The sequence below is a fragment of the Diabrotica virgifera genome, chromosome 6, assembly GCF_917563875.1.
Source record: "Diabrotica virgifera virgifera chromosome 6, PGI_DIABVI_V3a".
NCBI classification, from domain to species: Eukaryota; Metazoa; Arthropoda; class Insecta; order Coleoptera; family Chrysomelidae; genus Diabrotica; species Diabrotica virgifera.
In genome coordinates, this window is record NC_065448.1 from 241,121,046 (window position 1) to 241,136,616 (window position 15,571).

Sequence of the window (15,571 nt, forward strand, 5' to 3'; positions counted from 1 at the left end):
ATTTCTTTTGTGTAAGCTTCTTATCAAATACAGCGTTATTTCCAAGAATTGATTCATTGTTTATTCCTGATTGATATTTTCTAACTAAAATTAGACAAAAGTAAAAGGTCAATATCGACCAAAACTCAGGAATTTTTTATAACCTTATATCCATTTACATAACACATTCCCTACTAAATACAAATATTTAGGCATGCAAATAACCAACGATGGCAAATTAGACGAAGAGATTAAACATAGATAACCAGGGAAGACAAGCCATTAGACAATTAAACAGTGTACTGTGGGACAAAACAAACTCCAAGGAAAACAAACACAAAATCTATAACAGCATTATAAAAAGCATCGTTACATACAGTGGGTGATTAAATTATTAGTCACCTCAGAAAATTTTACTTTTTGTGCAATAATGGTATGTAAATTTTTCTTTATACGGTCCACAGCTGCCTTTAAAACTTTAGAAATGGATGCTATTTTTCTGTTGGAGTGATTAGTGTTAATAATATTTTATTTCTGCTAGTTTCTTACCACTGGTACTTCTGGTACCACTGGTATAACAAACATGGAATGTTTGCTAAATTCACAAAAAAATAGTATAGGACTTTCAGAATATCACTAGAGAGAATGGAAACTCTCAAAGTTTATTATATCTCTAAACACCAAGAATACAAAATAATATGCACATGAGTTGCAAGCTAGGCTGGGCAGCACAGATAACAATAGCATCTGAGTCACGTATTGCCACGCCTGCTGTGTTGCCACTATTTCCAGACTATTGATTACACTTTCATAAAGTGTTACAAGATAATCAAGTGGAAAAAAAACGCATTAATATACTGTACAGGTCAATTAAATACCTTCTATGTAAAAAATTGAATTTTACTAGGTGGCTTTAATAATTTGATCATCCACTATATGAAAGTGAGGTATGGCCACAGAAAAGAAAACACTTAAAAGTTTTAGAAGCAACAGAAATGTACTTCTGGAGAAGAGCGGCTGGAAAATCAAGATTAGACAGAGTTAGAAATTAAAGGATACGAGAAATTATAGGTGTTTAACACAATATAACGGGACATCAGAATAAATCATATAGATGGTATGTGTATAAAACGTCCAAAGGAAGAATGAACACAGAATACCAAAGAAAGTATTGAACTGGACACCGCATGGAAGAAAGCAAGGTAGACCGAGATTAAGTTGGGAGAGAAGGAATCGATAAAGAATTAAGAAAACTTTTAGAACAACCGAGATAAATAGAGACTGGAAATCAGAAGATGGCATAGAACGTTATAAACTGATTGATATATATTTCCTACTATACACATACAGCCGGAGTTCAAAGCAGTAGTGATACGCAATATAAGGTTTTGCTTTCTGATAACACCTCTAGCCACTCCTACCCAATTCCTATCCTCATCTCGCAAGAAGTGTGGCTTAACCACATGGGTGAACCCCAGCAAAGCTGAAAACAACACACATTCTTCTTCTTTTAGTGCCTATTCGTTTCGAATATTGGCGATCATTCTGGCTATAATTATTTTATTAACTGATGCTTTAAATAGATTAGTTGTTGTGGAGAACCATTTCCTCAAACAACGCACATACGTTGATTTTAAATAATTAGCCGGCCAAAAGTCAAATTTCAATAGTGACGTTAAAAATTCAAGACACGTCCTAGAGACACTTGATGGTTTGTCTTAACAAAAACTTATTCCCACTCCAGAACTATTCACCGCGCACGTGTGCACGTGCGAATGCGCGCGCATGTTGCTGTTCATGAATTTTTGTTCTCTTAGCTTAGTAGTCAACTTTTTAAAAATTGTGACATTTTGCAATATTTACCTTATTTTCAAAGTGATTGTGATGGAATCGAATAATTTAGGTAAGAATGAATATTTCTTGAAATATTTTTAGAAAGTTTACTGTTATTTTATATTATTTTTAGGGAGTCAAAAACAAGCCGTTTTATAGTGACATTTTTGTTTAATTTTTATGTTTATAGACATCCCAGGGCCGTGCCGTGCTATTATGCGGCGAGACAGTCGCATCAGGCGGCATCACAAGGGGGGGCGGCATAATCAGTAAAATAAAAAAAATGTCAGATTGAGTAAAAATGTCAGAAACTATAGAAAAAATGAAAAGTTACAGACAATATGGCTAATGACCAAATTAAATAAAAATATAATGAAATTGGAGAAAATGTTAATATCCATAAGTTCCGAATTTCCAGGTGAAAATGAAATTAGAGCCAAGAGAAAAAAGCGTTTATTTGATTACGAAAAATCTGTGCACGAGCTCTTTTGTTCATCTATATTTTAGACATTGCCGTTAATTCTTTGATTGATCGATTTTCGCTTATAGAAACTCATAATAAAGATTTTAAATTTTTATATATTTTCAAAGGACATCGCACACATCTTATGGAAAATATAATGTCACTCAAATTCAATAAAATTTATACCAATAGATTCGTTTTAAATTAACGATCAAATCTTATCATTGCGCCAACTCTCTATTTTCAAAAATAAGAGCAGAAATTGATATAAATAAATCTGAAATCAAATGGGTAGGTACATAAGTTAGAGAGAGAAAAAATATTTTAAAATACCCAGATTTTCGGTACTCCATAAATCAGCGGATTAGTTTCACTAATCCGCTTAGGCCCAGCGGGATTTAAGCTGTTATGAATAGCACTCGGAGCAATAATGATTGTAAACTAACATTTTATGGACTCCAAAAATGTGATTTCGATAAACTTAAATTGCAATTTGCGCCGTAATTAATCATAATTAAGAGTTGGCGCAATGATAAGAATTGATCGTTATATGAAAACGAATCTAATCGTATAAATTTTATTGAATTTGAGTGACATTATATTTTTCATAAGATGTGTGCGATGTCCTTTAGGGAAATGGATGATAAAACACTAGAAAAATATTGTATGAATCTTCATTCAATACTTTCAATAGAAAAAGAAAAGTAATCTGATATAGAAATAAAAAAATATGAAAAAAAAATTTTTGAGAAACGTTTTTCTTTAGTTACGAGTGACTAAAATTAAAAATATTATAAAAAAATCAAGCAAAAAATAAAAAAAAATTAAAATCTAAATCATCCGTCAAAGAAAAGCGTGGCGGTGTTTAATCCGTTAAATTTAATCAATTTAAAACAAAGATTTCGAGATTTTAAAACGACGATGATAGAGAAATGGTTAAAGACTCACGAAAAGATGTGGTATTTCTACAAGCAAATAAAGATTGGTCAAATGGAACATTTAAAACTTATAGAAAACAAATAAATGGAACCAGGTCGGCTTCCTAAATTATTTGAGGACTCCAGTGAAAGGATGAAAAGAAGAAAAACAGAAGAAATACGTTCTTTGCTTGATGGTGAAGCTATCGTTCATGCAGCACAGACATTATACAGGCTCATGATAAAGGAATGCTTCAAAAATACCAAAAGAGATCCCAGGTAGTGCAAGGAAATACATAGTTGCGTACAGGAAATTAAACTTCTTTTAACTTCTGACCAGCTATTAACAATTTTAAGAAGCAAGAAACGTGTACAGAAAAAGATCAAACCACGGTCATTTTGTTCTGAAACGATTAAAATGCTGTTACCTACCGGGTGACCCCAAATACTGAGTCCGATATGTCAGATACCGACTGAGGTATAAGTAAAAACCTGCATATTTTGTATTAATTTTAAATTTTGATTTTTTCTGTAAAAAATGCAAGTCAATTTAAAAAAAAAACAATATTTTTCTTTGATTTATACCAGTTTTAGTAGAAATATGCTGTAAAATAATTTTGGCCGCGTAAATCCATTAAATCGACCTATGTGCAACGCCTTAATCTTTTTAGAAATAGTGAAGGACAAATTATTGGTGACAATGTAGCAATAAAAGCAGGCTGAAAAAACTATTTCGAGGGCCTGCCAACAAGGCAAATACAAACAGTATTTCAGTGAGTAGTGTATTTCGAGATAACTGAAGATTAGAACCAGAGTAATGAATTAATGCCTGGTTGAACCAACAGATTTTAAGCTTAAGACGTGCCTTAAGCTGAGCTTACCAAAACATATGCGTTGCACCATTAAGTCTTACATCAATTTTTCAGCTTGCCAGAATGGATTGCATTCGAAAATTATGGTGCAATGTAAGTGAGATTTAAAGTGGCCCTATCTATAATCTGAGCTGGAGCTTAAGATTTATTGGTACAACCAGGCAAAACATACCTATCCACAAGACAGGAAATAATGGATGCTATTAAAGCACTGAAGAATAATAAAGCCCCAGGGATTGGCCAACATACCAGAAAGATAACACGTGTGAAACACAGAAAAAATTCCAGGACACTGGATATAAGCAATTATATGCTCGATCCACAAGAAGGGAGACAAACTCAGCTGCAAAAACTATAGAGGCATATATCCTTACTCTGTGTGAGCTATAAGGTTTTTAAGGGGATCATGAACAGGAGATTTAGTCACTTCATAGAGCAAATTATAGGAGAATACCAGGACGATGTACTATTGACCAGCAATTCCAGGTAAAACAAATATTAGTTAAAGCCTCTGAGCACGACATAGATATCTGTCAAATCTTATTAGATTTTCGACAAGTCTACGAGATATAAAAAAAAAAGAATGTGTGTGTACTTTGTACGCATGTAAGAAGTTATACTTCTATTATATATTATGTGATTTTAACGAAATTGGTATACATAATGTACTTTAAACAGTTTATTTATATTTCATTTAAATATTAAACGAATTTTAATACTACTTTCCAAAAATTTTTATTAAGACAATACCAAAAATTTTAAAAAATAAAAGAATAAAACGCACACAAACATATTGAAAAATGCCACAAAGAAAAAATGATTTCTGAACGATAATAATTGTTGGCAAAAATTTTAAATACCCATTTTCTGAAAAAAATTATATAACAAATATACTTACAATCATAAAATGCATAAAAAAATAAAAACTTGCATCGGGATTCGAACCCGCGAATTTGGGGACGCTTTGATTCGTAATCGAAGCCTAGACTCACTCGTCCAATCCCACATTATTTATCATGTGGAAAAATACGGTAACTGAACGTTTTACTGTTTGACAGTAATTCTGAATTTAAATCAAATTATGTAGTTTGATTTTTGTGGAAGAAAATATTAAAATATGACAAAGCAGTAAGAAAACAATATATTAGATGAAGATTGGTAGAACTTTTGTTGGTAATCAAATTAAGTATGTAAATCAAAGCATTACATACCTACTAGATAAATAAATCTACGCCAAAAAATCATAATTTAAAAATAAAAATCGGACCTAATTTCGGATTTCTCTCTAAAATCCCCATTCTTGAGAAAATGAATTTATTCCAACCTAATCCAAATGTATAATTCCAACCTAGTCCAAAAGTCCAAATATATATATATATATATATATATATATATATATATATATATATATATATATGAAAACTATTTAAAAAGGCAGTATAAATATTAACTAACTTTTGTTTGTTGTTTCTTTTCCCACAAATTTCCAAACGCAACAACCATAAATAATCAAATCACACATAGAGAAATAAAAACAACATTCTTTTTATTTCTCTATGAAACCACAGCTGTGCCTCAGCCGCCATATTGAATAATTTTTGACATGTCATTTGAACATCCAATCAGAACAAAGTTATAATGCGCATGCGCCCGGATCGTAGGTTTTAACATAAAAATTCACCCTCATATCGCGCGTAAAAGAAGTATAACTTCAAAAATACTTAATTATGCGAGAATTTGGTATACCAAAGAACTTTTGTAAAATAAGTTCAAGCCACCATTACTCACATAGAAGCACAAGTTAAAATCAATTGATAGACCCCTTCCAGATAATTAAGGGGCTAAAAATTTATTGAAATGAAAATAAATAATGTTAACAACGAAGTCTCTTTGATAAGGGGTAGACTCCGAAATTATACGGTCTCAGAGGATGGCAAGATACTCGTCTCGGTACTGAATCAAAACGTAACCGATTATTTTCATTTTTGTAAAAATTTATTGTTTAATAAGTTTAAGCAGATTGTGATACGATGTTAACTTGATGGGACCGCAAGAGTAAGAGACATCACAGAACTTTATGTGGAGCTTGAAATAGTCCAGAAATTATTGAAATTAATGTAGGAATATACCTACTTTATTGAAACATTGTGAGCATATTCTTCTACTCACAGGTGAGGTGTTTTGTGCCAGTACGTTATTTTTTTACACAAAAGTATATAATTTTACAAAATAATTCGTAAAATGGATGCAAGCAAACGCTGTGTCTAGGTACACGCTAACGTGTACGGAAATAAAAAAGTTAGGTACACGCTTAAACGTCATCAAGTCAGTGACGTCATTATTTAGCGTGTACTATGACTGGGTTTTTTGGTACACGCTAATTTGAGCCGCGTGTATGCTGTGGTATTAAGTATCTGTAAGTATCGCGAGTGTCAGAATGTGGTTAGAATTTGTCTAATCGGGTTATGTTTACACTTTAATATTGATTTGTAAAGAGTTTCCTTATTTTTTACTTGTTAAGTGTTTTTTTTTTAAATTAACTATATGGAGTGTGAACAATTATTTAGTTCTTTTAATGAGTTTAACAATATTCTAAAACAGTATGAAAAAGATAAGAGACAAAAATTCGTGATTAACGGTAGCAGAAGTAATAAGATAAAATATACGGGGCGATTGATTAGTGTGATAAAGCTCAGTAGATCCGCTATAGTAATAGATAGCAATAAAAGTTAGTATCAAAAATTTTAGCAAACTTTGAGCTTCATATTACAAAATTACTAAAATTAATTAGAATGTTACAGGGCGTTCGATAATATACTGGCGGACCAAACTTATGTTTTTTAAATGGAACACCCTATATTTTATTTTATGTTCGAAATCTTCTTAACTTCCCATATCACAAAAATATAAAGGTTTATTATGTTATACAGGATATTTACAAAGTTATAACCAATTTTCTATGAAAATCGTAACAAGTTCAACTTCCTGTATAAATAAAAATAAACACCAAATAAACTGGTATAATTAACTTACGTATAAAAATTATTTTAGCAGTATTTTGTATATATCATGTTAACTAATATTTATTTTGCTTAACCTGAATATATACTTTTATATGCATATTGTTTTATTACAATTAAGTTTGAAACATCTGAATAGTTTTGCTTCCCTTCCCCTTCCCTTAATAAAAATATTTTCTATCAAACAAACAACAAACACTAAAAATATCAAAATAGCGTGTACCAAAATATAAAGTCACCTCGCACGCTTAATAATGACGTCACTGGCTTGATGAAGTTTAATTCGCGTGTACCTAACTTTTTTATTTGCGTACACGTTAGCGTGTACCTAGACACAGCGGCAAGCAAATGCAAGTAAAAAGAAAGGTCGCTGTTCCTAGCAGAGCTACAAGGCCACATTTTGACTTAACACACAGGGTTGCCATATTACACGAATTATCGTGTAATTACACGATTTGTTCCTATTTTACACGATTACACGAATCAAGTACGAAATCTTACGATTTTTACCATTAAAAATTTTCAGTAGTATTTTTAATACATTTTTATTACAATTCACTTAATACTTCCCTCTATTGTTTAAAAATTACTTTGCTGAGAAAGAGAAATCCTCGGATATTTGTAATCTATACTTTCATACCTAATCATAACATACCATAATGATAACATAAACATCATTGGAAGAGTCTCAAGTTAAGTACTCATTTACACTAAAGTAAAATATAGGGGAATCCCCTGAAAATATTAGGAAGGTATAAATATTAGCCAGTCACCAACCGTTCTTGAATGGTTACGCGCATGCGCGATAGCGAATAATTATGCGCAGTAACACAGTTTTCGTTACTGCGCAGACTCGTAACCATTCAAGGACGGTTTATTAAGCATTTTCCGACTGTACACGATTTTACACGATTTTCAGTAGTCGAGTTTCACGATTTTTGCTTCACTTCATCTGGCAACCCTGCACAGAAGAAAATAAAAGTGACAGTGACAGTTAGATCTAACCTAGTTTTAATTTGAAATTCATAATATTTTACATTTTAATACACGATATAAATATATTCTTTGAAATGGATTGTATAAAGCCCACTGTCGAGGAAATTCAATTTTGCATGAATGATCCAGCTTGCATCAGAAACGTTTGTATTCTAGCCCATGTGGATCATGGAAAAACCACTGTAGCTGATTCCCTTTTAGCAACAAACCGTCTGGTTAGCAAACGTTTGGCAGGCTCTCTTCGATATCTAGATGATAGACCAGATGAACAAGAACGAGGAATTACAATGAAGAGTAGTGCTGTTTCACTTTTGAATGTAGTATTCGATGAAATCGAAGACAAAAACAAAAAGGTATTACTAAACTTAATTGATACTCCAGGTCATATAGACTTTTCCACAGAAGTAGGTGCAGCTTTACGAGTATGTGATGGTGCTATAATCTTAGTAGATCTCGTTGAAGGGGTGTGTGTCCAAACAAGGGAATCCATTAAGAACGCCTACGAACAACACGCAAAAATGATTTTAGTATTAAATAAATTTGACCGGCTGGTAGTAGAACTTAAAAAGAATGTGGATGAGATATTTCAATGCATACTTAGGGTTATAGAAGGATGCAATGCTATAATAGCAGAACTTTACCAATACGATTTTACACATAATGATATCGATATTGAAGATACTGGTCTTTTGTTCAGTCCTGATACAGGAAATGTTATCTTTTCGAGTGCTATTGATGGATGGGGTTTTACTACAAAACAAATGTCTAATCTCTTTGTTAATTTAGTGAAAAATGAAACAGTTGACTCGTTAAACAAAAAAATGTGGAATTTTGATTGTTATATCAATGCATCAAAAGAAATAAAGACAGGCGCTATCGAAAAGAAGAAATGTCCATTATTTGTTCAATTTTGTCTTAAAACAATTGTCCATATATATGAAACATTTATATTGAGGATGGAAAAGGATAAAACTCAAACCATACTAGAAAAATTAAAAATAAAAAACGTTACTAGAGATATGACTCATAACGACCCCAAAATTCAAGTACGAGCAATATTACAAGCATGGAAACCTTTAGCTTCCACAATACTCTTGCAGTGTTTAGAACAAATACCATCGCCTAGCAAAATGGAGCAAGCTAAAATTGAATACCTACTCAATATCAATAAATTTTGCGAAGATCCGTATTTTAATAAATGTGTTGAAAGCGTAAAACCTCACTTAGAGAATATTTCAAGTAAAGATGATATTACATCTGTTTCATATGTTTCCAAGATGTTCTGTATAAATAAGAAGAATCTTTCACAAAGCAAACCTAAACCATTTGTTATTAGACCAAGAAATTTAGAGGCTACTCCTAAAGTTGAAAATATAGAATCTGCATCTAAAGTTACTTCACAGGAAAATCAAGTTACTAGTGAAACCTCTGACAGTATTAGTGATGAAATATCCGTTGTAGCTTTAGCTAGAGTTTTTAGTGGAACGCTTCGTATTGGTCAAGAGATATTTGCCATGACCGGGTCATACTTACCTGATGAAATTAAAATTAAAGAGGATTCTGAGAATTTTATGCAAAATAATCCACACGTTAATAAAGTTACGATTAAAGAATTATATATGTTATTCGGTAGGGAATTAACTCTGGTAGACTCTGTTCCTGCTGGGAACTTCTGTGGCATTGGAGGTCTAGAGTCATGTGTTTTAAGAACTGCTACCTTATCATCAGATTTAAATGTTGTTCCTCTTGTCGAAAGTCTTAGAATAGAACCTGTTATGAGGCATGCTATTGAACCAACAAACCCAAAGGACTTACCAATTCTTCGCCAAGGTTTAAAGTTTCTTATTCAAAGTGATTCTTGTGTTCAAGTGATAATTCAAGAAACAGGAGAATTAGTACTCCTTACCGCTGGCGACGTACATTTAGGAAAATGTATTGAAGATCTAAAAAATAAGTTTGCTCCAATTGATATTCACGTTTCTAGTCCTATGGTTGCTTTAAGAGAAACTCTTATTCCCGCTCAAAATGATGCTCATTTCTCGAAATTAATTTCAAATAGTGTAAGTGTAGAGACTAAACATTTGAATCTAGAGGTGGTTGCAGTATCACTTCCTGCAAATATACTGGAAGTAATCAAAAACAATCATGATCTTCTTAAGATGGTTGAAGATCACCAATATAAGAGTTTAATCGATATAGCTAAACAGTCTTTTGGAAATAATAGTAATGTTAACACTGAAATGCTAGAGAAATCGTTTAAGAGTGAGGCCACAAAAAAGGCTATATTACATGCAAAGGAACAGTTGGAATCAGTTGAATCTTTAGGGGCATCTTGCTGGCAAAATTTACAAAACAAGATTTGGAGTGTTGGTGCGACAGGTACTTTTGTGAATCTTTTAGTAAACAACACTGTGAATTACAATCATAATATATTTCTGGAACTTAATAGTATGGACAAGAGAGCTCTGTTTGACCACTGCATCATTAAAGCTTTTAATACCCTGTGTAAAGCTGGTCCATTGTGCGAAGAGCCATTAGCAAATTGTGCGTTTATCGTTAACAAATTTGAACTGTGTAGTGAGATAAATTCTGAAGATATAACTCCACAAACTACTTCTGCTATTGAATCCACTGTTAAAGATACTTTTAAAAGAGCTTTTGAGAAACAGGAACAAAGATTGATGGAACCAATGTTTGTGACGGAAATTCAAGTAAACACGAGCATTTTGGGAAAAGTGTATACTGTTGTTAGTAAGAGAAATGGTAAAATAATTGATGATGTTTGTATGGATGATCTGGAAAAAATCTTTCTTGTTAAAGCACAAATTCCAGTTATTGAAAGTCAAGGGTTTGCAGGTGAAGTCAGAAAAACCACTTCTGGACAGGCAAATCCCAATTTAAGGTAGGATTTTTTTTTTTTTCAGTTATAAAATTCAATCAAACAAGTAATAAATATAAACAACTAATGTTGTTCTGAAGCTATTTCCTTGTGGCATTTTTATGATTAATTATTTATATGGGAAATAAGCCACAATTAAAATGAAAAAAATAATTTTATTAACGTTTCGACGCCCAAATCGGGTGCCGTTGTCAAAATACAAAATATTACTAAAATAAACTAAAGTGTTGTTGCTAAGCAAAAAAATTCTTCTAATAATTTATTTAATCTCACTCATTTATATTGGCAATTCAGACATATATTATACATTTTAAAGCAGAAGACTTTAAAATGATATTGCCAATATTTATGAGTTGCGTTCCTGGGACGACTTACTGAAAGATAGTTCATTCGATTACATGAAATTAACCCCAACTCAAGAATATCCGTCATAAAAAATTATAGCATGTGATATGTCTTTAAAAAGACAACCAAATGCAACGACAGTAAAATTCTCGCGTTAGAGACTTCATAGTAAATCACAAGGGAAAACCAGGAAAAACCTGTGATACTATCCCGACATCGTAAGTATTTGGTCTTACATTAATTTACTCTCAAAAAATAATACCAAATTCTGACTTGTAACATGTTTAAATTATAAATAATATTAATAATACTAGATATATAAGTAATACTAAAATATAAAATATGTACTAGCTCGATATTATTGACTTACTAATCTTGGTATTTTCTTTCTATTGACTTCCTCTTTCAGTATGGGTAACCACATCCTACTGCATTCTACCGAGGAATTTGCGACACAATTGGTTTCATTTAGCATAATTAGAGCCGCTTCTTTGATTTTTCTCTTTTTACTATCTGATTCTTTCAGGACTATACTTGAATCTCTCCACTGAACTCTATGTTCATTATCCCATGCGTGTTGACATATTTGAGATCTCTCAAATTCTCTATTTTTAATATAAGATTGATGTTCATTTATTCTAACGTCTAATGGTCTTGATGTCTCACCTAAATAAAATTGTTCGCATTCACAAGGTATTTTATAAATGCAATTCTTTGTTCTTTCTTGATTTTTTTATTTTATCAATTTCTAGATCTATTCTATCTAAAACTAAACCTAACAATGATCAAGAAAGAACAAAGAATTGCATTTATAAAATACCTTGTGAATGCGAACAATTTTATTTAGGTGAGACATCAAGACCATTAGACGTTAGAATAAATGAACATCAATCTTATATTAAAAATAGAGAATTTGAGAGATCTCAAATATGTCAACACGCATGGGATAATGAACATAGAGTTCAGTGGAGAGATTCAAGTATAGTCCTGAAAGAATCAGATAGTAAAAAGAGAAAAATCAAAGAAGCGGCTCTAATTATGCTAAATGAAACCATTTGTATCGCAAATTCCTCGGTAGAATGCAGTAGGATGTGGTTACCCATACTGAAAGAGGAAGTCAATAGAAAGAAAATACCAAGATTAGTAAGTCAATAATATCGAGCTAGTACATATTTTATATTTTAGTATTACTTATATATCTAGTATTATTAATATTATTTATAATTTAAACATGTTACAAGTCAGAATTTGGTATTATTTTTTGAGAATTAATTAATGTAAGACCAAATTCTTACGATGTCGGGATAGTATCACAGGTTTTTCCTGGTTTTCCCTTGTGATTTACTATGAAGTCTCTAACGCGAGAATTTTACTGTCGTTGCATTTGGTTGTCTTTTTAAAGACATATCACATGCTACAATTTTTTATGACGGATATTCTTGAGTTGGGGTTAATTTCATGTAATCGAATGAACTATCTTTCAGTAAGTCGTCCCAGGAACGCAACTCATAAATATTGGCAATATCATTTTAAAGTCTTCTACTTTAAAATGTATAATATATGTCTGAATTGCCAATATAAATGAGTGAGATTAAATAAATTATTAGAAGAATTTTTTTGCTTAGCAACAACACTTTAGTTTATTTTAGTAATATTTTGTATTTTGACAACGGCACCCGATTTGGGCGTCGAAACGTTAATAAAATTATTTTTTTCATTTTAATTGTGGCTTATTTCCCATATAAATAATTAATCATAAACAACTAAGTATATTAAGAGTGTAGGCGTAATCATTCCAATGCTTTTTATTCATTTTTTTCGAATCCTGAGAAAACTAATAAGTATTTTTGCAAAATTTAAACACAAAATGAAAGATTACATACATCATTAGCGACGGTAGAAAGTCCCTGAAAACTTCTATAATGTTTATTTTATTAAGTTCAGAGGTGAAACAAACGAGAAAATTTAGTGTGATTTTAAATTTCAAATATCTCATTCAAAAAAACTTTTTGTTTATTCTAAGGGACTTACTACACTCGGTAATGATGTGATCTTTCATTCTGCGTTTAAATTTTTCAAAAATATTTTTTCCAGGATTCGAAAAAAATGAACACCATGCACATGGTGATATTTTTCAAATCTAACATTCGCTATGTTTGTCATACAATGCACTCAGTACAGAATGTGGTGACAAGACAAAGACAAATAAGGCTACTAAATATTTGACACGGCTTTAGGAATATTTTGCTAAGCATATAATCTGCATCTTCTTCACAGCTTGCAATTAGGTAGTACTTGATCATCTGCAAGGAACAACGTTGTCAGATAATGGTTGTTAAGCTTCGACTCCATTCCTGCATATTTTTGTCTCCATGGGTGCAGTGCTTCTTGGATATATAGGGGAGAGTTGGACAAAACGGGATACCATTCTTGTTTACTTTTACTACGGAAAATATGTTAAAGAAATTATCATAATATTGTTTTTTATAGGTATAACATTTATTGCAGCACACAAAACACATATCTTTAGCTATTTTTAATAACTGGAAAATAGTAAAAAAAAATATTTATTAAAGTCCTACACATCCCGTTTTATCCAACCACGGTTGGATAAAACGGGATAGGTTTATAATATTTAATTTTTTGTATAAAATTATCTGAAACTGAATTTATGTCTAAATTAAGTAGACATTAAACTGTATAGTAAAATTTACTCTTGAAAGAATAATATCTTCAGTAGTCAGAAACTTAAAAATAGGCGTTTTTATGTTTTATGGCAAAATGGGAAATAAGACCTTTTATTTAGGGCTAGGTACGTATATCAGAACAAAAGTCACATAAAAATATGTTGTTCTTCTCTGCGATATGAGAAAACGCTTCATATCTCTATTTAAAAAATTAATAGGCCAACAAATAAATAGGTAGATAAAACGGGACATAAGAAACTGTATCCCATTTTATCCAACTTATAAGTGTCCCGTTTTGTCAAACTCAGACATTTTTCAAAACAAAAATGGATGCTGCCTAAACATGAAAGTAAAATTAGGTAGACTACACATGAGAATATTCGTTAATGACTGCTTAATTAAATGTAATAGTCACCGGAATTATATTTTTATATATGTCGGCAGTATAATGTAGAAAACAACGCACTTAAAAGTACAAAGTGTCAAAAAAATAGAGTCAAGCAATTCTAAACACAACAACTTTTCATCAAATAGTGGCATCGAGGTAAAACGAACTGAGAATGTTAAAATGACGACTGATAACAAGTTTCCGTCGTTGTCCGATAGGTAGCACAACTAGTTGGGTCTCTAGGCTAGGTATCCCGTTTAACCCGACTATCCCGTTTTATCCAACTCTCCCCTACTTTGAATAGGGTAGGGGAAGACAGCATCCTTGTCTAAAACCTTTCGTTACTATAAATACCCTTGAGAAAGTATTCCCTGTTTTTACCTTGCTTTAAGGACTTTTATAGATGTTCAGTAGTGCTTTTAGATATTATATATCTATTTATTAATACCGATATTTTTGTAGATTCAGTCATTATGAAATTATCGACGGAGACCCCTTTTATGAACCAGTTGAGGACGAAGATGATGAAGACGAGACCATCAACGTTGATTCTGCATTGCGAGCAAATAAATTGAGAAAAGATGTAAGGAGGCGAAAAGGGCTTCATGTCGAGGATGAAGTGGTTATTCACGCTGAGAAACAAAGAACTTTAAACAAGAAAAAATAGTGCTGTGATAAATGTACATTCTGATATATTAAAAAATGGTTAAATAGAGTGATCAGTGTAATTCTCATAAAAACATGGAGGAATGCCAATGTTTTATTAATATTACATCATAAAAAAGATGTTTTTCATAAATATTTTTCAAATTATTTTTCTTAAAATGTATCTAAACAAAAATGGTTTTTTATAATGTTTTTAGTTAAGTTTTGCAATAAAACATCAATTCTAAAAGGTCTTCTTTGTCAAGATATGCCGATCTATTTTATGATTTTGAGCGATTAGGTAAGGCAATGAAGCAAATCTTCTTCGCAAAATCTTGTTCAATTGCAAACTCTTCTCCGTCGTCAGCTGTTCTTATAATCTGTTCAAAATTTAGCCTTGTCCAATTTTCGGATGTTTCTTAGCCACGATAGTCTTTTCCTTCCTAGTCCTTTCTTTTCCTCTATCTTTCCTTTCACTATAAGTTGATCATATTGGTACTTTTATTTCACAGTATGTGACCTACAAT

The 15,571-nt window shown here is 31.6% G+C and overlaps 1 protein-coding gene across 1 annotated transcript; it reads left to right on the forward strand.

Moving 5' to 3' along the window:
- Nucleotides 1-8,043: 8,043 nt before the first annotated feature.
- Nucleotides 8,044-15,294, forward strand: LOC126887427 (elongation factor-like GTPase 1). The gene is made up of 2 exons (XM_050654954.1): nt 8,044-10,982; nt 14,862-15,294. Exons 1-2 carry the CDS (start codon nt 8,155-8,157, stop codon nt 15,064-15,066), a joined length of 3,033 nt encoding a protein of 1,010 aa, XP_050510911.1. The 5' UTR covers nt 8,044-8,154; the 3' UTR covers nt 15,067-15,294.
- Nucleotides 15,295-15,571: the final 277 nt, after the last annotated feature.

Bases quoted from the DNA above. Each gene is read 5' to 3' on its own strand.
- LOC126887427 (XM_050654954.1), top strand. From the start codon at position 8,155: ATGGATTGTATAAAGCCCACTGTCGAGGAAATTCAATTTTGCATGAAT. The intron at 10,983-14,861 runs GTAGGATTTTTT...ATATTTTTGTAG, and splicing joins CAGGCAAATCCCAATTTAAG to ATTCAGTCATTATGAAATTA.